General features: G+C 31.4%; 1 protein-coding gene across 1 annotated transcript in view; it reads left to right on the forward strand.

Annotated features, from left to right (window-relative positions):
• The first annotated feature begins 460 nt into the window (after nt 1-460).
• Nucleotides 461-25121, forward strand: part of LOC126781114 (neural-cadherin-like) — a 60009-nt gene continuing 35348 nt past the window's right edge. The window contains exons 1-2 of the mRNA XM_050505936.1: nt 461-552; nt 1613-2940. Of these exons, the coding sequence (XP_050361893.1) occupies nt 1653-2940 (1288 nt within the window). The 5' untranslated portion in view covers nt 461-552; nt 1613-1652. The remainder of the gene's footprint in view (nt 553-1612; nt 2941-25121) is intronic.

The raw sequence follows: 25121 nt of genomic DNA on the forward strand, positions 1-25121 counted from the left end.
TATTTTAAATTATTTGATAAAACAAAGTTCATATTTACATTTTAATAGAATTTGTAGGTAGATTATATAGTAAGTAGTAGACTATCAAATATGAAAACTAGACTGATAATATGTTAACTATTGGAATTGTGAATTGTTGTTAATTTTGAATTCCGATTAAGACTCATAGAAGAAAATTATAACAGCAACATATTTTTCCTTAACTTTCCACGTCATGTCTAGCTTTATACGACATCCTTTTTGTGGAATTACTTAATTCTAATGAAATTATTGTAGTATAAATGTAAGCTAGGGCAGGGTTGTATGTACGTCGAAGTTCGATGTTAAGGGGAGTTCGGAAGACCTCGATACTACCGTACGGTACGTAGTGTAGCCGGAGCAGGGGCGGCAAAAGCGGGGGTGGCGGGGTCGGGAGGTACGTTCAATACGCGCGCGCGCTGCAGATTTTAGTCACCAGTCGCGTTTTGACGCCGCTTACATACGGGTAGTGACGTATGAAAGAGGGCATCCATAGAACGCTCCGATATCGCTATTTATCCACATCTTTAATATGTACGTATTTAGCTTTTATTAATGAATTTAATTAAACAAAAAAGTGTTGTTAACCAAAAAAATTAAGTGAAATTACAAAAACCGGGAAATAAATATATCTACTTATTTAATATTTTGTTTACATTTGATTCACATGTTTACTCGTATAGTAAATATATATAATTATAAAAGTTATCAATGAAAAAAATAAATGTGAAAATAAACGAATAAAGTGATAGTTATGTGTGCTTTTGTAATTTTATTTAGCATCCGTAACATTATTTCATGAATCAGTCTTAAAATTTAACCAAGTAACAAATGCATTATCAAAAATATGATTTAGTACACATTTGCGAATGAATGGTCATGGTATTAAATTGGTTTCTTTTCAGTGTAATAAGTAAGTGAATATTTGATGGTGTGTCATGAACTGGAGCGAATACAGTCTAGATTTGCTCGCGAAACGTTGCGCGGCGGCGCAAAGGGGGTATTGATCGGCGGCGGCGGCTCGCGAGACGCCGGCGTTACCGCCTGCCGCCTAAATAAAGCTCTGCATGTGTGCCGACTGCCGCCCTACGTCGACGCCGTCGCCGTCGAATCCGCGTGTCTTTCGTTTTCATGCTGTTACATATTATGATGTTTTACATATTGTTACTAAAATTTCGTCCGCAATATACCTACATCGATATTATAGTTTATTGATATATTTCATTCATAATTTAACAAAATTTCAAAGACTTAGAAAAGAAGGGCTACTACACTAACCGAAAAAAATTATTTTGTGAGTAGTCAAGTTATATCGATTCCTAATATAAAATAGTCGAAGAAATTAGAAATAAAGTGACATTACAAAGTAAATAGGCGCGGTCTTTTATATTTTATATAAAAGATAGAAATAAAATAGAAAGAAAAAGGCTTGATAAAAAAGATCCCATTTTACAACGAATTAATAGTGTTAGTTTACTAAAATAAATATTATAATACTTAAATGAAACGTGAAATTCATACGTAATTAGAAAAAGCAATGATTACTTTGACGATGAATCGATAGATTTTATATTGATCTTAATGTTTGTTACAGGTGGAAATGTTAGGATAATTGAAAATATCGTTACGGAGCAATGGCGCGCATAGTGTTGGCTGGAGGAGCATTGCTCTACGTCCTAAGCTTTGCGCTCGAGACCAGCGCACTTATCCTCTTGCCACACGATGTTCGGCCTGGTCACGCTATTCGTCACTTCGTCAGCAATCATTCGCGATACACCCTGCTTGAACCTGAATATGCTTCCTACTTTACTCTTCTTGATGACGGGCTTTTGATGACAACAGCTGATCTTGCACCACTACTAAATCAACCTCTCAATCTCGCTGTTTTAGAACAGACTCCATTTAGTAGCTCTGCGCATTCGGTGCATCTTTTGGTAATGGACCGGCGAAAAATGCTTCATTTCACCGACTCAAGTGGTTTGCATGGTGAAATACCGGAAAATTCTCCACCAGGAACTGTGGTTGAAATGCATCCAATAAAAGCCACTGCGCTAGCTAACGTTGGTCCTATAGCTTACAAGATCATACATGGCAATGAAGAGTTTATTTTTGCACTTCGTGATAAAGCTATGAACACTGATTCTGAAATAAGATCAGTAATAACAGACGGTGATGTAGAAATTATCGCGAAGAAAAGTTTAGACGCTGAAACTAAAAAAAAATACAATTTAATTATTCAGGCAACAGATCTGCATGGAATTAACAAGGCGAACCTTCCTGTTAGAATTAATATCGCTAACGAAAATGACCATGAACCCATATTTGAACAAGAAATATATTATTTCGCCGTGAATGGAACTTGCGATAATAGTTGTCATAATGGTTCAGTTCATTGGCAAAGATTCTCGAATATAGGAAAAGTAAACGCATTTGATATTGATGGCGATCGCGTATATTATTCCATTAAGACTCCTACAAACCTGGCAGTTATAGTACCACAAACAGGAGAACTGATTCTAGCTGGAGAACCGGATGGACGTGAAGTCGAATTACAAGTTTTAGCGCACGACACTGGAACTCCTCCGCGAAAAAGTCAACCTGCTCAAGTTTTTATTGAATTTATTATCCGCGAACGAAAAGAGTTTCCAACACTTCACCGTGAAAAGAGACGAGTGACTCGTGCTGTCCGTCCAACGAAACGTATTGAATTCACTGAAGCTGATGGAGAAGTTGAGGGACGTGCAGTGTTTACTCTTGAAAAAGAGACCGACAGAGAAACTTTTAAAATTCGGGACGAAAATCCGTGGGTTACCGTTGAACCAAGTGGTGTGGTGAAAGTTAAAAAGAAGTGGGACTATGAAGAGTTAGGTCCTGAGAAGACTATCGATTTTTGGGTTACTATCACCAACGCTGGAAATGGAGGTAAGTTACAATTGATACACTAAAATCTTTACTTTTTAATTCCAGTAAAATGTTTCCATTAGTAGTTGTATTTATATACATCTTTCGTATCAAAATAACTTTTGTTAAAGGCACAGTTGATTAAGTATATATCTCTCTCGCTTTACAAAAACTCAAAAATCAATCAATAGAATGTTCTGTATAAAAATATAAATAAAATAATTTGCGTATTAACGAGGCTGAGAAGCTTAAGTGAATTTAATATCCACACATTCAACGTTACACCTAAAACCAATTCACATTATAGTAAAATGCCTTTAACCTAACAATTTAATTGAGATGTGTAATTTATATAATATTTTTAATTTATCTTTTTTTAATTATGTTCATTCTATATATACTGGGTTATTTATATAATTTTATATTTTAACTACTAAAAAATATAAGTTCCAAGTGTGTTACTTTAAATAATCAACATTATGGTAACATTATGTCACGAGCCCTTAACATTAACACATCGTTTTAAAAGCCGCTTTAGAATCAGAATATAATTTTAAAATGTGATAAAGTGTATATTTAATGTAGTTGCCTTTAAATAGTTTGTTGTTTGTTAAGAAAGGTACTTAATTTAAAGATATAATTTAAAGACAAAACGTCGCAAGTTGTTCTCTCTTTCTGTCATCATTGATTTGACTATCGAAAGAAGAAGATAGCATTGTCTAGCTAATTATCCCCTAAACAAAATTTATAGGTAATGACATAAGTGATGATTAATACAAGTATTTGAGGGATTAACCTACCTAGAACATTCAGATCATATTAGCTCGTTTCCAAATGACTTACGACGTTTCTTATGAGATTTTTAATTATTAAAGTTTAATCAATTCAAGAGAAAATCGCCGAGTGCTTTCGAAGAGAACGTTGACACAGCTGTAATAAATACTTTAATACGATTTGATAGATATAGAGCTATTTATATGGTATCTATCTGTCATTTTATTATTAATAAGTTTTAGTAACATGGATAATATTAAAAATTTGAATACGTTACAAAATCCATAGGGCGTTTAATATTTTAATTGGTTAACAATTAGATGCTACTGGCGGTCGGAAATCGAAATGCTTAGGTACAACATTATAATATATAAAAAATATACAATTAAAAATTTTCATTATCTGTACTCGCGTAATAGTGAGAGCAAAATGCTTAAAGAAGATATACATATCTAATGCATATTTATTTGACTATTGTATTGAAAAACTTCAAATTCCAATTAAATACATATTATGTAGTTATTAATTAAATTATATGCAGTGTTAACTTGTTTAGTAAAAAAGACATTAATTTGTATATGGCAAACTTATGGTAAACGCTCACAAGTCGCACCTGACGTATCGAATGGCCCACTGATGCATGACGTATACACGGGACCTGCAAGTAGCCTTTATCACGATCTCATCACGACTAATACAATCCCAGAAAAATCGAAAGCAATTCTGAATAGTTTTTTATGTTTTTTGGGTAGTATTATAGTGGAAGATATTTTACTGTAAAACGTTTGAGTTAAAATGTTATCGATGTACCTAATAGTAGGATGATTTTCTTGATATGAAACTAATTTCAAATACTTTCATTTTTATGGGGATAAATGCTTATAAGTTATTAGACCTATTTTTTAAATGGTAATATTTTTTCATCTCGTTTTGATATACTTTTCTTATAATCATAATTTGTTCCTTTTAATAAGTCGAATACTTTTTTAAAAATACTGATACATGTTCTTTCATCCGTTATTATCATTAGCTCGAAGCGAATGACGATGATACAATGTATATTGAAAGTAAATATATACTTATTTGTTAGAGCCGATATAGCAAGCCCAAAGGATATATTATTACGTGATTTTAACCGAAGCTTGCGAAGATTACATCCTGGCAAGTATTGATTGTGTTTTTCTGTGCTTAATTCCCAATCCCACGCTCGCCCAGCTGTGGAACATTTATAGGCTGACTTTTTACTTAATCAAAATTATTAGGATTTCTACTCGTCGAAGCAGATTAAATTATAAAAATAGACAATCTGTAACTTTTTAGGTGTTCAGTTAATATTTAAAATTCATTTTACCCTTTATGATAAAGGGCATATTATGTGGATGAAGGAAAAAAATCATATCTTCAAACCCCTAGAAGCTTTATGATGCATTAAGCTGAATGTTTATCTTTAACAAGAATTTACATAGCAATAAATATTTAATAGCTATTATAGTTTTTATATCGTAACACTTTGCATTTACTTATGTATATTACGTAGATTGGATTAAATAAATCTTGTTTGAACAGAGTATCACTAGGCAATAAATATTTAAAATAAAAATAAAGTTTCATCTATTTAGATTAACATATTTGTTAAATCAAATAAAAACTGATGTTATAGTCAATAGGTAATTAAAATTACTTATACTATTACACATTAACTACAGAAATACTGGTCTGATTTGACATAAGCGATTGTCATAATAATATATCCTATTGAAGTGATTGATAAAAAAATATATAATTATTTTCTCAATAAAATTTTTGTTTTCTAATGAAACAGTCATAAGGTACGGTATTTAAAAAAAAAGATTGCTGTAGCACGAGACAGTGCACAGGTGTTCGTGAGGTTCCCATTATAAGCATAAATCGTAGTAGCGTGGTAGAGATGCGACAGGTTGCGACCACCGTGCAGAATGCGTTGATAATCGTGGACCTGTCGCACGGCCCCGGCTATCTTGTCGATTCTACACGCTATGATCATCACGACGCGATGCCAATCTGACTCTCTATCCTATAGATTGTTTTATACGATGCAAGGGAATGGCATGTGTATCGAAACGCAAAGGATTGAAATTACTTAATGCCTTTATGGTTTTTCTTATGTCAATTTATATAAATAATGGCAGCTTTTATAAGTGTACTTTATTTGAAATTATGGCTTATCGTTTGATGCTTAGTGTAGTTACATTCGCTCTAGAAATTCGATTTGATATTATGTTTAGTTAGTTTTAAAATATAAGCATCCGAAAACTGAATTAACTGGTAAAAAAAAAACAAATTGAAAATCTCTTTTTTTTAATTGGTTTTAAATGAGAGCTTACTTATTACGCTCACTATTTTAATCGTCTTACATAAATAGAGACAGTCGCTTAAGAACAATTTTTCTGCAGATAAAACGGTGCCTTAACAACCGAATAGCATATTGTTTAAAAAAAATATATTAAATTTTAAAGTTTTTATTGAATAATTTTTTTATAGCAATCCTACTACTTTACAATATGGTATAGCTGTAAAACGATGTAGTCATTTAGGATATTAAAAAAAACTTATTACAAAACTCAATACTCCATCAGAGTCTAATCAGACTTACAAATCGTATTTCGTTTTCGCATATGAGAAATATCTTTCACTACATTTTTATATTGCGAGTACTTCTTAACGCTACACAGACAATTTATTTATAGTAATTAATTATACCAACTGTGCAATGTATATTTTAATCAATAAAAGCTTACAAGCGTCAAGAGATTCGTCAAATTTTATATCAGACTGCCGATTTTGTTATTTTTAAGTCAATACTGTATTACCCATATTTACTAGACTCTGGTATTGAAGTAAAATGTTTCCTGCCTCTATTAAAGTTAACATGGCTATTTGCAATTTATACAAACCAAAACAACTATTATTTCAGGCTACTATCTACTAATTTAAATATTTTATACGTATCATTCAATTATGAATCGTGTAGGTATGTTAGAATGGCAGATTTAATTGTATTTTCGTCATAAATTGAATTGATTCTGATTTGCTAGTATAATAATATAAATACATTGTATATTACGTTGATTAATATTCTTGATAATATTTTCATTATAAATCCCCAACAGTAGCTCACGGCCATCTTCAATATAATATAAGCTTTTCATATAAAACATTATCATGCAATTAAATAATTTTTCTTTATGATATTAGTGACTGTTTTGAAAATTACAAACTATTGAATGCTGAACCAGGTTGCAATCTGGATTAACCGCTTACTACAAACGCTGCTGAGATCACATCCTATGATCCTCTCATATAATAGAGATCTCGGGGTTATTGTGCTGCAGTGTTAATACTCTGTAGGTAATAATACCTAACATAGATAATTCCTACTAAATTAGACCTGTTATTAACTTTGGCATTTGAAAATAAAACTAAAGATAATTCTAAACAATATTTTTTTCTTGCTGATCTATAATGGTATTTGTATAATATTTCACAATCTATACGTTCATTATGTCTTGAAATTTTGAGTAATGAACATTTTCATTTAAAAGTACATAATAATAGTGTTTATTGAAGATAATGTGAATGAAGAGCATACAATATCGAGCCTCGCAAAACATTCACGGTCCGTTTGACTAGCGTTGTTAGTTAAAACGCATTCATTCAATCAATGGCAATGGGTGCGGGCGTTGGTCGCACAACAATCGGCACTGGCCAATTCCCCTCATTGTGTCCAGTCGCCACAATTACATACGCACTTCCTATGAACGACCCCACAGCACATGATCTGATATCATCTGCTGTTTTTTTTATAATAAAACTAAAACTAATATAATGAGAACGCTTTTGAGACTAAGTTTTTTCTTTGTCATAATGTATAATGTTACGGTACTTTTGTCAATCAAATCAAGTTAAATATTAACATTTATGTTGAGTAAATTTATTTCAAGTTTTTTTTAAATTGCTTTATATTGTTTAAACGTTTGTTTTGTTTTATACAATACACAAACATTCTAATTAATTACTTGTTTTTTTTTATTTATTTCATGAGACAGATATTTTTCTAGTTGCTATAAGTGTGCTCTTATAACTTCATCTAAATAGATAAAGTATTTATTTTAATAATATTGAAAACGTGTGAACGTAGGACCGTTACAGTTTCCCTACATGGGTCAAGGTATGAGTGTTTACTGAACACTTGTAAATTGTTGAAGGTTGAAGTACCCTCCTCATTGTCCATTTTGGTTTTGTTTTCGATTACAAAATATTTTATTCTTCTAGTTTTATAGGGTTCGTGCGGTAATAATAAATAGGCTATTATTAATGTATTTTATATCAAGTACTAAGTCTAAAAAAAATACAAATAATTAAATTTTCTATTTCCCGTCACTATAATATTTACATTTTATTTTAAGTTAGTTAATTTTAAGCATTTATTTAATTTCACCTGTTAGTACGTATGGGAAAAAAATTGTAAATAAATTTAAACAGATTCTATATAACCGATTGAGCATATATGCATATCCTTCTTGCTGTTGGCAATACCGTCTACGATAGTAATTTTAATAAATACTTTTTAATTGCAATAACATAAATGTTAGTTTTAAAACAGTATTTAAAAAAATATTCCTATCCAAAACGAAATTCTGCAAATAATCTTTTTGTTTTAAAAGTTGAAAAGACAGTAACTAATGTTATATAGAAAACATATATGTGTTTAGAACGCAAACTTTATCGTACTTGATCCAGCTTGTATCCTTCAAAGCGTGTTTAGATGCGTCCGAACAGTATGGTAACAATAATTTCGTAGTCGTGACTAGTACGTGAAGTAAAAGCACGTTATATAATTAGATCTAACACGCTCTAAGATAAAAAGAACACGCATCACAGCGTCAGCGTCGATCTCAGACTCTCAAGATGTAGGCTTTCACTCTGATTGTAATTTGATTGCAGTTATTTGCTCATCTTCCTAACCAGCAAAACGATACTTTTATACTTACACGCAAAGCTGCAATAGATTCACAACATGTAATCATCATTTAAGAACTAATTTGTACCAATTGTTGTTGCCTTAACGTTTATTATATGTATACATTAACGTATACTAGTGAGAACTGCCTAAGATAACGGGCATTAGACAACGTATCCGTACAGCCGATGGTTAATAAATAAATACGCATTAATTTCAGGTCAACACCATTATGACAATATTCGTCGCTATTTTAACATCTTAAATTACTTTCATAAGATGAATTCCATTCAGTTAATAAGCCAATAAAGTCGGAGTCCAACTTCCAGGCAATGTGCTGTAGTTGCCTCCGCTGCACTTCATAACGCATTGTTCACTAAGGAAAGGCAACTCGAGAGTCCTCAGAACCCGATTGGCATTCACAGTACACACCGCATAAAGTTCTCCCCTCGTCTGCGTTCGACTGTATATGAGTGGGTATTGCGAAAAATATGAGCTTAGTCAAGACTGCCAGTGAAGACTAAGTAATTGCTAGGAATGGGCACATATTTTTTATATCCAATAGGATTTGTTAATAAACAAATTACGTTTAAATGCAGCTAGTATTCATTTTATACAAATTACCATGCGATATTGTTTTGTGGAACCCTTAAAGTAAAAGTAAAGTATAAATTTTATAACAACTTAATGTTCTTTAAGAACAGAATATGAATTAGGTATTAGAAACGTATAAATGTACGATTCAAACACAATTATATTAAAAAATTGAAAAAATAATATTACATTAAAAATACTTTATAAAAATGCTATACTTTATTTCAATGTCAACTGTAGTACAATTCATGAATAGCAAAACATGTTCTTCTTTGTGCCGGAATTTATTGCTATGAGAAAGTTGAATTACGAGAAAATGTTTGACAGCTCATTAAGATTTATTACAGCTCTGAGGGTAAGGTGCAATTGTTAGATTTTTCGCCCTTGGGGAAATATGTAGAGGGTAAACTATTACGATAATGGCGTGTCTGGACGTTGTTCTATCAAATTAACTTTACAAAGAAAAATTGCTAATGCCAATTATGTTCACTGAATTGAAGACATATATATATAATAGAATATTTATAGATATTGAGACTAAAAATAAATTGAAAATACATGCATATTTGTCTAGTTGTGTGTTGTTCGTGGGAAGCCAAAACCTTTTTTATGATGTTCGCACATTGTGCTGATCCCAGATAAATGGAATAAGGAAAAAGAAATGATGATGAGGCGATTAGATGATTCATTACAATATATATAAATATAAAGTTAAAATATAATATCAAATTTTCTTTATACATCTAAAAATTATTAGACAAAGAAAATACAAAAGTTTATATGACATTTAATCTTGACTTATTCGCAAATGAATCTTATACATATTTTTTTGGCGTAGAGGTCTTAGATAACGAAATAACAGTTTTTTTATCAACGGTATTTACTAGAGTTAAAATGAGTACATTTAAAACTTAACGGTTCTTGATGTTCGTATCGTGCTTTGACTATTTAGACGATTTGTCCAAGGTAATTATTTACATTTCTGTTGGCGAAAGCCGATGAGAACTTGACATAGATTGTGGTCGTCAAACGATAAGCAAATCATTAGGAAATAAGGGTAATTTTGATTTAGCTTATTCCTAAACATTTGTTTTAATTAGTTTTATCATTCATTAGAGATAGTTTTGGAGATATTTTTTTGGTAAACATTCGTAATAACAATTGACCCTGAAAAACATATTAAGAACCTTAATATATCTGTTTAATATCAGCTTATCGTTGTTATTATTTAAGATAATTATTCATTTTTATTTACTAATGTACCAATTCGAAGAAGAAATTCTTAGAATTATTTCGTTACGACATTTATTTAGTGTGATTGTCATCAAATTTTAGAGATACATAACGCAAAATAGAAAAATAATTAGGACGTCTTACAGGGTAACTGTGTTCAACATTTACTTATTTATGACTGCCTCGTTGGTCTAGTGGCTAGATGTACCCTTTGAGGAGAGCTCCGCCGAGCCACGAGCGGAGCAAAGCACGGGAGAGGCCGCGGATGCGTTATATCAACACGATCCCGCAGCCTCTCCGATCCGTGCCGAGGACGGCCATCGCAGTGGTTTTAGTGGGTAAGAATCCCACATAACCCAGTTACCCCCCTCCTCATGGGAGCTGAGTACCTTTCTGAAGGTTTCCACTGCGTGAAAAAAAAATTGGCTAGTTGAAAGTCCGCAGACCCAAAGGTCCTCAGTTCTCAGTAGCAGCTAGGCGTCTGCAAGTTTGAAGTGTATCCACTCCGTGCCTCGGAAAGCACGTAAAGTCGTTGGTCCTGCGCCTGAACTCTTTCCGGTTGTTTATTATGAGAGCTAGGAATAAGAGAGTACACCTGTGTTTGCGCACACACCTGTGGACTATAATATCTTCTGCTTAGTGGGCTAATCTAAGTTAAAACACTAAATGACATTTTGATTATATATTCACATCACACACATATTATATCACAAAGGTACTGCAAGTAATACTTACAAATGCAAATTAAACATCAATTTCAGCTATCAGTGTTTTGGTACAAACGATTAATTCCCATTTACGAATTGAGTAAATCTCAATATTATTTTCCGTGAATAAACAGAATTTATTCCAAATAATGGAACAGAACACATTGCCCCGTTCTGTTTTGCAGCTTTGAAAGTTTAATTGGTATAAGTGAAACTATGACGTCACTATATAACTATATATATGTTATTTCTAACAAGCAAACATGGTTGACAGTTATTTGATTTAGAACATGGAACCTGAATAGTTGTAGTTTGTCAGTTTGTATTCTACTAGAGCTTGTGTTTGCTATAAATTGGACAATTATAATACAATAGACTTGGACTTATGTAAGGTATAATTACATAATTCATGTCTAATATAGTTAAATAATAACATAAATAATATCCATTCATACATTAATTAGTATTTGTTGCATTGATAAATAATGAATTTTATATAATATATAAATTGGTACACTCATACCCTCCTACTAATACTATAAACGCGAAAGTTCATGAAAATGGATAGATCTTTTTACTCTTTTACGATAACACTAATAAACAGATTTGAATGAAGTTTATAATAGAGGTAGCCTACCACCTGCCAACTCCCGTCACACGGCAGAGTAGCTGCGGGCGGAAGCTAATATTTCATAAAAATATTAAATTTGACACTTTATACAATTTAACTTTAAAAAGTATTTTTTTAATTGTTTCGAAATGAATACGAGCAATGTATTACATCATTTAAGTAATAATTCAACTTTCTTGCACATTTACATTTAATTTTTTTCCTTGTTTTTCTTCTTTTTTTCCCTTTTCTACACGTAAGGTTTGCGTTTCTAATTGGAGACTTTCGAACCCATAACATGAAAATAAATATGAACATATTATTTATTCCATCATAAATATAAGGACAATATATTAGTCAAATTAAAGTATAATTTTCAGCTGACGAGTCAGCTTAATTTTGATAAAACTTAATCTGAGCAAAGCACTAATTTGTAATTTAAAAAAGTTTTTTTAAAATATTTTCGAGTGATCGTAATGACTTTCACTTACTCTTGCTATATTTTAATTATATGTTAATTTTACTATTAACATATAATTAAAATATATCCTAACCGTTATAATAATAATAATTTAATTTGATCTTGAAATTGTAGGCGCATCTTTTTTTCTTGCCTTATCCCTAATGTACTAATATTACATTCAGTATACATTTTGAAATTCTCGTCGATATTGATTGATAGGTCTTTATAAACTAACTATAAAGTGTTAATTGACTTTTTAAACGTATCTATTTATGTGTCAGCGGTATGTTATTTGACTGTTCATTTTCTCTTATCCAGTAAGCGTTATGCCGTGTCATCACACCGCTCAAATTTGAGTCGGATTGAATTCGTAGTGGGGTCATTTATAGTTTAGTCCCACTATAGAACGAATGAGATAGTTTTAAAATAATACGAGAGCGCGCATATAATCGTGTTTAATAGCCGATCTAGCGATGCGATGTTATGTGAACTGTGTTCGTTCGTACTGCGTTTAGAAAGAGATGCACGTGTTGATCGGATACTGACGGTGCAGCTTTTGATATCATAATTAAGGCCGAAACGAAGGCGGGGATTATGTTTATTTTTTGACTCTATATGAGAGAAGAATTTAACGGCGCGTTATTATAGTGATTTATTTAGCACTGTTATAAATATATTGGTTTATAATTTAGTTATTACTTTTACGTTTATTAAATATTGGTTTTCGAATGCGGCTTCGCCTGCGTGTTAGGTAGAAGAAGCGCCGGTGTTGGTTATAAAAAGTAAGTAAGGTAGTCTATGACCATCCTTGGGGTAAAAGCTTTAAAATATAACAAATTTTATCAAAATCGGTTCAGTGGTTTACCCGCGAAAGCGTAACAGACAGACAGTCAGACAGATTTACTTTCGCATTTATAATATATGTAAAGGTTTATTATATTCGATTTTAATTTCTTTATTATGTGTACAATAGTATCAAATATTAAAAATTAGCGAGTCCACTAAAACTTGCATACTATTTTCAACTATCGCAGTAAGAAATGATTTCTTAAAAATAACTTCGCAAAGTGGCAGGCGGATGCACGTGTGCGACAATCCAGCTCCCTTGCTCTGTCGGGTTTTTATTGCATGCCGACAATTACGCAGAGCGCTCGAAATGCGTTCATCTCATTCATAAAAAGAACCTTAACAGACTCCTTTTGTTTTAATATTTTGATATGGCTCCATCATAATCATATCTGAGACCAAATGAAATCGAAATCGAAATGCCGCGATCGCTATCATTCATAGAATTGTGTCTAGTAACGGATATCTGTTGTTCTTTTATGGGCTCTCCCTTTTAGAGCTTTGTCGAAATATTTACGCCCCACATTGAACGTGAAATTTCAAACAATGAGAACGTTCGGTTTGGTTCGGCCGAGTGAGCGCATATGCGCGCCACACGTGCGCTCCGCACAGATTGAAAGAATTGAATAAATAGTTCGGTCACGGGTATGTTTTCTTATGATTATCACGCCATTCGTTTACATAGTTTTATTCATATGTTTCCTAAATTGAATACTTGCAACTTTTTAAATTATAGAGTTACTGTCTTATTGATTCAAAGAGAAAATAAATAAAATATTTTTGCATGATATTGTTGAGTTTTAACATATTAAATAGTTTTTTGAATATATATAATTGTTGGCTTCGTATTAATACTCAAATATACGCAATAATAAAATATTGAATTGTGTAAATGTCTAAATATAACGTATATTACGGAGTTACACGCTCATGCTATTTCAATACAACTTCAATATTGGTTTTTGTAATTGGAATTTTAAATGACTTCGAAGCGACACGGGAACGAGATCACATTTGAATATATTATAGGAACACATCTTACACAAAGTTTATTTGAATATTAAATCTACGAGTTTTTAAATTTATATTTACATTGTTTGAAAATAGAACACAGTACATTCTTTGTGAATATTACCAGACTTAAAAAAATGCATTAGATTTAAAATTCAATTTTTTTTGTCAACTATTTTTGAGTACTCGGTGAATTAAATAATCTACTATGTCACGGAGAATAAATTTAAGATTAAACATTACATTATATACACTTTCACCGACTAAGGATTTCGCTTAAATGAGTAAGCTGTTCAACCAAAAACCAAAGATGGTTAAAACGAAATCGACTGGAACTGTGACTGCAACCCAATTTAATTTTAGAAATAAAAGATTAATTTATTTTTGTTTCCAATAATTGATTAATTTGATGTAAACATCTTGTAAATATTATTAAATTCTTAATATAGTACATATTACCTTCTACTTTAAATTCTTAAAATAATATAGCACATACTATCTAAAAAAAAGTTTATTTAGTTCAGTCCCTAATGTAAATAATATGTTTCTGTAAATAAATCATTTTATTGGTATAGCAACGTTAGAAACAATGTTTTTAAAACGATACAGAAGCTTACAAAGACGCGTTAGAAGGCAAGTGCGGGGTCACGAATCGATCGAGACAGTCGACCCGCACTGTCTGTAATATGATACTCAATGTAACATGTCGTGAAACTGAACGGATGTTTCTTTAGATTTACACATAACGAGAGTATATTTACAATACCGCGAACTGCAAGATACAAATTAGTTTTAACAAGGCGGAGACCTATGCGCATATGCGGGTACAATCATACGCATAAGTTGATGTATACAAAAAGTATCAAAGCAATGCACGCGTATGCATATGAATAGCAAATAATCCGATTAAAACAAAGTGAAAAAAATGTATATAATACAAAAATAGTGATGGCACTATAAACCCGAGTTATAGCAAATGTATTAAGTCGTATTGTCCGAGTCGATACTATTACGTAGTTTACCAAAACAACGAGGTTGTTCACCTACCTTGCCAATGTAATGCTTGCAATATAATGTTCCATTTTTTTTCTTGTAAAACATATATTTTAATATATATAAATGTGTATTTTAATTTGCAATCTACGTATAAAAGACAACTTGGTGATTGACTGACTGTTTATGAAAAGCTTAAACAATAACACATAAAGAGTTGAAATTAGGAGACCTTCGTTTCGTAATGTCGAAATTTTGATTTGATCAATGCAATCTTTAATAAGAACATCTACCGATTAAAGTTTCATTCTTTTCGGGGCAACAGGGCATCTTTATATATAAATATATATATATATATATATATATATATATATATATATATATATATAAATATATATATATATATATAAATATATATATGTTTGATGTTCGATAAATTTAGTTTACTGAAAATGCGCTAATATGTATATAAATATATATATTGGAATTAACGGTATTATGAAAATTTAACCAATAATAGTTTCCAATATTATAATAATATTTCAATGTTAATTTCCAATATTATAAATTATTTAAGCAAAAGAATAAACTACTGAGTTCCTTGCCGGTTGCTTTCGGTACAATCTACATGACGATTGAAAAGAGCTTGTAGTGCAAGTTCTGATATAGAAGTAATGTTTTAAATATTTTAAAACAATAAAGCATGTTATTTTCTATACTATCTCTACATGCTAGCGTTACGGTCACCAGTGCAGAGTAAGCGGAAGGATGCGAGCGACTCAATTACGACGCTGCCCAGCGGAGTGGTCACATGGAAAACAAGCCGGTCGATATTATCGTACCGGCAGTTGGAAGAGATAAATCAATGGGCTTACATCAGAAAATATTATTTAAGCGAATCCATTAAAATAAAAAAATCCCTCGAGAATAAATTCTATGAAGCGAAATGTTACATTTAAAAGCTATAAATATACCAAAAATGTATATACGTGATGAATAGATGCGAGTTTGCAATAGACATGCTGATTGGCTCTATCTTATGCATGAAGTTGACCTACTGTAGAACGAGTTTTGCTTTTAAAAATCCCCTTTAAATCACCGCACGCACAGTTTCCTGTGTCATTTAACTTTGCGTGCCGCATGCGGTTCCTAATGGATTTAGTTCTCGGAAGCTATTGACCGATTATAATGCGGTAATACAAATAGGTGTACTAGAAAAAATACAAGTTTGTACTTCTCCTATTTAATTTTATTACTTTCGTGTCGTGTTAAAGATAGGTTATCTAGGCGGGTTTGTGTATAACATTTTCACTAAGATACCATCATGTTGTTCCCACAATAGCGGGATCGTGACCGCTCTGATGATCAGGAGCAAAGATAGCACTTAAGTTCTCCATCCGCCAATCACTAGGATCAAGACTGAGTCGTGAGGAAATTAGTTTTTACAGAGCGTGCCCGTCCTACTTTACTTTTGTTCGAGTGTATTCTAGCTTCTTTCGTAACAAACGTTTATTCTGACAAATGCTGGGGTTGTTAGCTCATTTAATCTGAGAGCCTTCAAATGATTAATATATTAAACGCTTAGTTTTTACATTGAGAGTTTAGTTCCCTGTTTGTTATGTTATATTATTAATAAATCTATTTTTAAATTTAATATTTCAGCCGGTTTTATTTAATTAAGGTTAAGTATTTAAAGCGAAGTTCAGGGTTAAAGCGTTATAAAAGCATTTATTAAATAAAAGATTAAATATCATGGCGTTAATGTAGGTCGACCGCTAAGCTCGACTCCAGGCAGTAACAAGTTGATGCTATCAGCCCTGCGAGGTGTGAAGAGCGGAGATACAAAGGCGGTTAGTGCAGGCCGAATCTGAACTCGAATCATCTAACAAAAGAACAATTTTGACACGAGTGTGTAAAATATCCAATGTTGTTCCTTCATTATTACCATGATGATTGATTATTACAGGATGTTTTTAAGTCTCGCATAAAAATAATACTGTAACGTAGATTGTGATGCTGTCTGGTATTAAATTTGCAGGCACATAAAAATAACATCAAAAGTAATCAAAGATAAGATACACTAAAGGCACAAACAACGCGTCTGGAGATACAGATATTTAAGAAAAAATAAGTATAAATAAATTTATACACGAAATATCATTGTAAGTAAATATAGATTTTTCAACAAAATCATTTTTTACTCGCTTAAAATATCAGTTACTTTTTTTGAACAGACGGACAATGTTATAGAACATTATATCGTCATGATTTTCAATTATAATGATAACATAATAATTTAAAAAGTATATGAACTGTTTATATTTGTCCTGCTCGCACATCGTGTTATAAAATCAGATCAGGAAGATGTAATTGATAATAATATAACGATAGAATTAAATAATCACGAACAGGAACTGTCACACTTGTGTTTATTTCGTAATAGATTGATGAACTGATAACATCTATCATCTTCTTAATGTTTACAAATACGTGTCAGTTGTGTCAAATCGGTAGTTGTGTCAATTCTGTTTCTCAGAAATGATTTTAACAAAATATCAATAAAATTAAACATATCTATATTACTACAATGCATTTCGATAGCTTAGTTAAAATGATTACTACGAAATCTATTTATAAATATAATAATAGAGACTGTAAGGTATTTTTATATAAGAAATTATAATTTGGTTTGGGTAGTGAGGCAAGTGGATGTAGGTATTAACTACCGTAACCGTAACGGTAACAGCCTGTGAATGTCCCACTGCTGGGCTAAAGGCCTCCTCTCCTCTTTTTGAGGAGAACTACCGTAACTAACTACCGTAGTTATTAAATTAAAATAAATGCTATTATTAAAATTTTAATAAAGAAAAACGAAAGTAAACGAGCTTACCTTACCTTATTTTTTTAAGAAATCTCGTTTATGTTTAGAGAAAAATAATTAAAATTTATCATTCCTTGGTTATACCAACCTTGCTATTTTTAATAGTCAAATGAATTAAAACAAAGATAAATATAGTATTATAAATATATTAATTTATTATTATGAAAAAAATGTAACGTTTTCATTCTATGTACTTAGAATTTTATTTTGTGCAATGTTTTTTTCTAGTGTTTATTTGAAGATGAGAAATGCATCGGACTGTGTATCTAATCTTTAAACAAAACCATTCGTGAGCACACTGTTCACGGTAAACACATATGGAAAAAATCCATTGGGATAAACAGAATACCAGGGGATTCGTGTCAACGGCCGCGCATTCGTACCCCGCACCCCACACCCTCCGCCCGCACCGCCGGGGGGACGGCTAAAGGGTGGCCTCGCTACTACGCTACGGTATTACTCTTACGACGAGATATTAAGATCTGAAAGACGTACACACAGACTATAAAATGCTTTATCAGCTTTGATGACTTTATTTCGTTGATTTATTGTTTTTTTAGCGTTTCAAATTTTATTTATCGCTCGTTCCCTAATAACTTCATCGTTAATTTGTTTGGAGTTTTCAAAGTTTTATATAAGTTACTAATGATCGTGTAGAATGCTGGGAACAAAAGGCGAACAATGTGTTTTACTAACTGCACGATATATTTTTTTATATTTTCTCGTCATAGAAGGAAAAAAATATTGTTGACGATTTATATTTTATTTATTATATATGATTTTGGTTTTCGATTAAAAAGAATATAACAACTAACATTAAAATTAAACCTTTACATTGCTTAGCTGCCTAGGAACGTTAGAATTTATTACATATTATGATTTCAAGACGTCTATCACCATATAAATGATCCAATAACATTTAATATGCCAACGTGATTATATTATATATAATATGGTTAGTTAGATGTATGAAGAGTATAAAAGTTTAAATAAGTCCGACACGTGATCCTCAGTCCTTGGAAGTTATTAGACAAATGAAGCAGTTGTTTCTATGTATCAAGCAAGTGTTCATATAAATTATTGTTATAGTAAAGTTACATTCAAACAGCATACTCACAACACATATGATAGTAATTATTGCTTGTACACTTTATTCCTATATGGCGTACTGTCTATTGCAGAGATGCGAGTGGTTAAGTTGAATTTCTATTGGTTTATCACTTATCGAGACGGCAGCCTTTCATCTCTGCGTTCGAGGTTTAGGTTACTTTAATAGATCTTTATTCAAGTGCCAGTTATGACCATGAGTCGATCTTATGGTTAGTTTATAAACAAAGAAATTATGAATACAACAAATAAGTTTATTTTTTTACAATTAATAGGTGTCAAATTGCAGGTAAATACTAGTTATTAAAAATCAAAGAAAATTTTTATTCATTTCGAGCTGCTTCGCACGGTTTTACACGCGTTAAACGTTCTCGCTCCGCCTCCGTGGGCCGTTGCGTGATGTTAAAGAAACCCCAAGGATTGGGCTTTGTAATGTTAAAATAAATATTTTTTCAAATCCGACTTTGTTTTTCTTTCCGACAATGTTTTTCTATTTTAGATTTGTTATACATAAACAATTAACATTAGTTGCCTTGAAATGTTTAGGGTATTAAATACATATTACGTTTTACCAAAATCAATGTCATTATTTAAAATTAGATTAAATTTTGCTTTCTTGGTTTTTTTAATTTAATTCGATTTATTGATTTAATTAAGCACAAACGTTGAAAGCTATAAAAGCGTGATAAAAATGTTAAATTTTTAAAACTTACAAAAAATACCATATCCTTAAATGTTTAGTGTAAACAAAAAATAAAATAAGACTGATAAACTGAGAAATGAGACATGTATATGTGCGTTCACCTATATGTATGTATATAAATCGCTCGATGCCATATAAATCCCCCAAACGATCTATGACGGACCATTTCTTATCCAATATCTGGCTTGAGCATTCACAAGGGATGTAGACTACCTCGAGTTGTAATCGACGACGTCCAGTCAGCGGAAACGCGGAAACATGTTATCGAGGGGTACGGTGATATATCGCCGTTTTCTTTGAAAATATATTGCACGCACGGAATACTTGTATAGTAAACTAATAGAAAATAGGAAACCATTTAGATAAATAAGAAAAAAACTGAAAGAACTAAAGACGTTTATTATGTATATAGTTTTAACTAACGATTAATTTAGAATTAAGAATAAATAATAAGCACTCATTTAGAATATAAAAGCTGTGACGGGAGCTTCCCTAAATGAATTTGTCTTTGAAACAGTTTCCTATATAATATTTACCATAATCTCAGATCCAGGCACACGCTCTGTTAATCTCGTTATAAAATACCTTTAATACAATAGACGTGATACAATGGGAGTGTTTCGCATTCTAAAAATGAATTATAGTTCTGGTTCCGCAATGCAGTGGTGCATGGGGTAGCATGAGCCACCGCGGCGCGTCGTCGGTTACGAGTACCTATATACTGCAACCCTAGTTGTGCGATAAACTCGACAAATATCCCATTCCCACTCACCAAAAAATCACGTCATTTGTATTACTCATTATATGTTTTTATCTTCACAAATATAAAAAACTAGTCAACGATTTTTTTTATAAAAAAAGTGATTAGATTAAAAGAGTAATTATTATCATAAAAAATATCGCTATATACATATATATAACTATTACAACCTATTTATTTTAAAATATTCCTAGATTTCGCAGTTGCATATAATTTGATGGTATGGTGTAATGTATAGATATATATATATATTAGTTAATATAGATCAGTTAAAATCTATATAGACTAAGGGGAGTCGGACGGATGTCGTCGATTTAGTTGTGACGGCGACGTTGCTTTCGGATTGATTGTTCTCGACACCAAAATCGATAGTAACGATTTTATTATTGTTGGCTCCGAGTTGACCCCTTCAGCGTTATGTATGTATACATGGAAAAAGTATAATCACATGTTATTGTAGCACAGTTTATATAATCAACTAATAATTTGACTTAGTCTTAAAAATTAGACAATAACTTTGTGATATACAAATATTAATAATTGTTAAAAAATTAAAAGTAAAAAATGTGTTTAAACATGATTTTATTAATCTAACATCAGTTCATTTAAGATACATTAATTTAAAAATATACGCAAAATGTGTACAATATAAAATATGATAGCGATTGCTCTTACTTAGATTTTAATCACGTCGCTACACTTTATACTTACATACTTATTTCGTGAAAGGTAGTATACATTAACCGAGCCTTCATACGTAAAGCTTAAGTTACGCTCAAAGAAAAGCTTTTGCAAAATATATTTCGAAAATTAATATATAATAATGTTATAATATAAGGATTTGAATTTCCATCGTACTTAAGTTATCAACTACCGACATATTCGACTCACTCAAAGTCAATTTTATAATGCATTATTAACTTGTTTCAGTTAGCCAAGTCAGTTGGAATTAAATTAATATCGTGTGAGTTAAGATTCCATTTTGGGATCAGCATAACTTAAAACAAGTATGACTTCGCTTAATATTTTGCTATTCCGTTGAGTAAACGTTAAATGTGTTAGAAATATTTAAATGTATTTGAGAATACTCTTAACAAAATCTACTTTATTCAAGTACTCTAAAAGTCGATAACGAGAAAGGGCTAGAAACTCAGTGGTTTTTTTTTTTCATAAAGCACGTACAAATACATGTGTATCAAAATTTCATAACTATCTTTTGAAAGCGTAAAAGCGTGACAAAAAATAAAGAAATATATTTTTCGCGTAATAAGGGTAGTATAACCAAAAGTGGTATGAGAGTACACAAGAAAAGCACAAAGAAAAAATTTGTAAAATATAATTTGCATAATTGGAATTTGGCAGTAAATTCGAACTTGAGAGCAGGGCCTACTTATGCCTACGAAAGGCGATTGGAACTATAACGTTAGGCAATGTCAAATTACAGTTTAATGGATAAAATACTGACGCAATACTTCACAAATAAGTTTCAAATACTGTTGGCGGTTGTTATTAGAGCTCATTGTTTTTTTTTTGTATAAGGAACTCATTCTTACTAATTAACGCAATTTATTTTGCTTTTAGCAAGCCTTAATGCTCGGGTGAAAGAGCGTCTATGTGCAACTAAAGGCACATTACAAATGTAAACCCTATACACTGGAATATATTACCGTCTTACAAAATACATATATTATAAGCAAATAAGTAATACGTGAGGAATCGTTAAATATATGTAACATTTATTCAAATTAGTTTTAATGATAATCAAATAATATGAATTTGTTAAGATTCAAAAATTAACAAATTATTGAGTTGATATAGTCTATTAATAAATAGTCTAGTGGCTAGAGCATGTGAATTTCAATCAGAGATAGCGGGTTCAAATCTAGGTAAGCACCACTGAGTTTTTGGGCTCAGTTTGTGTATAATTCAACTCGTGCTCGGTGGCGCAGAAAAACATCGTGTAGGTTAAATTCTGCCCTATGCGTATGTCCAACCCACATTGTAAGAGAATGGTGGATAAAGCTTTGAACCGTCTCTTCAAAAGGCAGAAAACTTTTGCCAGACATTTATTATAATAAGCATTTAATAAATAAGTAAATATATGACGCAACAAAACGACTCCTCTTTTTATGTACATTTGTTGAAACATGTATGGGTGTAAACAACATACAGTAAAACAGTACAGTAACAGCCTGTTAATGTCCCACTGCTGGGCTAAGGCCTCCTCTCCCTTTTGAGGAGAAGGTTTGGAGCTTATTCCACCACGCTGCTCCAATGCGGGTTGGTAGAATACACATGTGACAGAATTTCAATGAAAATAGACACATGCAGGTTTCCTCACGATGTTTTCCTTCACCGTTAAGCACGAGATGAATTATAAACACAAATTAAGCACATGAAAATTCAGTGGTGCTTGCCCGGGTTTGAACCCGCGATCATCGGTTAAGATTCACGCGTTCTTACCACTAGACCATCTCGGCTTATAGTTGATAGTTTAAACAATTATAATAATAGTTGTATGTTGTTTAAACTTGATAGTTTAAACAACATACAACAAATAGAAAAGTTACGGATAGTCAAAACCTCATGTTCATATATATTTTTGGAATTCGGTCTGCACAATAACATACGATCGATAAACAATGAAACCAAAAGCAATTTTTCGTTTTGGACATATCTCACTTCGATGCGTAACGGATGTCAAAAGATGTGTTCTCTTGGAACGGTTCTAATAATCGGGCGTAACTTATGAATCTTATGATGTATGTGACGGCTTCGATATTTATATTCACGATCGAAATAAGAAAAAGAGAAATGAAATTCGATTATCAATTTGTTCAATACTTTCTGCTAAGTAATATCGATATTATGATATCCAAAACATTTATGTTATCGATATTATAATATATTATTTTGATATATATTTTATTTTGTAATATAAATTCCGATAAACGAGATGCCTGTGGTTTCACGAGTTAACAACTAAATACTTGAAGTTCTGTTTCCAATACTCCATTACATATAATAATTTAAATATTGTTTTGTAAGTTAATAATTAATTTTTAATATTTATTTTAACTTGTTTATTTATGGTTGGCGATGTTTCGATTATAATTGCATTGATTCTGTAATAGTTATACGTAATTTTACACGATTTAGGGAAACACCCGACGACGTTTAAAACCCAGTCGCCTTATGTCAACTTACGTTTTATTATCGGAGCCCTTTTCAGAGTAACTTGATAGTTTAAATTGAATTTAACAAAAACGATGGCTTAATAGAGTAGCCTAAATATAAAGTCACGGTTGTCTAAAAATAAAAATTATATTCAATTAAAATTTTCATACTTCGGTGAACAATTGGCAAATGATCAAATTTCATCTTGATCCGATAATACCGAGACTACATAAGAAAGAAAATACTATTGACTAGGTACCGATAAATGTTATCAACTGATTACATTTCATTATAAATGGCGAACGTATAATCGAATGGAAAGCACAGACAATAAAAAATATACATAATAAAATTGCGAATGCAAAGTCAAGTCAAAAGCTTGTTTACTTTTGGACTGTCACAAACCTATTTTAACGTTATATTATAACTTAGTATAAAGAATAATAAAACAAATACATTACTCAGATTATCTAAATAAGCAAACGTTTTTTTTTATACGTACAAATTAAAATTTATTTAATTATAAAACTATTCACATTTTCATATAATTTAAATAGAAGTCTTATCATCGCCGCTCTGTTCCTTCCTCTACTGCGACTAACGTGAAATCCTTTCCACGTAAATTGCCACCATCTATCGTAATGTACGTGAAAATGCATTTACTTTTGTCGGCCTCGATTTTATTTTTACACAATGAATGTGGTAATCACCTCTTTTTATGTTAAATATCATGGAAATAAGGATACTTTAAAACCGCATAGATATTTGTTTTGTCAATTTAATTTAAAACTGTTTTTCATTAAATACACATGAATTAAAATTCATATTGCTTTTCTAAATATCTAAATTTCCGACGCATTGATATTCGTTTACAATTTTTAATATTCCTAACTATTATTTGATGAAAGTTTCGTAGAAATAAATAATTTTCTATAAATATTCAAGCTGTTTAAAAAAAATTCGTGCCATAAATCTTTTATCTTTTTGGTTATATGTATGTGGGTTGGGAGATATTCTATAGTAAAAAAAGGGTTTTTTCAATCGTTCCCTCCGGCGTTAGAACGCGTACATTGTCTACGTAAACACCCTTTTGAGACGTCTGCGAGGGCGCTGGGTTGATAAAACACATTTACATATAAGTCGTAACTAGGACATGCATTGCTATTTCGTTGAAAAGTTTTCACAAATGACTCAATCAACTGTTCAATTCCAGATTATATATTTTTGTGTAACCAGAATAAGAAATTAATTTACAGTCAAACCCGTTATTTAATTTTATCTTATTTTATTTATTGGAGATAAAATACAGGTTACATTTTATTATAATACATAAAATTAATATCT

The sequence above is a fragment of the Nymphalis io genome, chromosome 3 (genome assembly GCF_905147045.1).
Source record: "Nymphalis io chromosome 3, ilAglIoxx1.1, whole genome shotgun sequence".
In the NCBI taxonomy this organism is placed as follows: domain Eukaryota; kingdom Metazoa; phylum Arthropoda; class Insecta; order Lepidoptera; family Nymphalidae; genus Nymphalis; species Nymphalis io.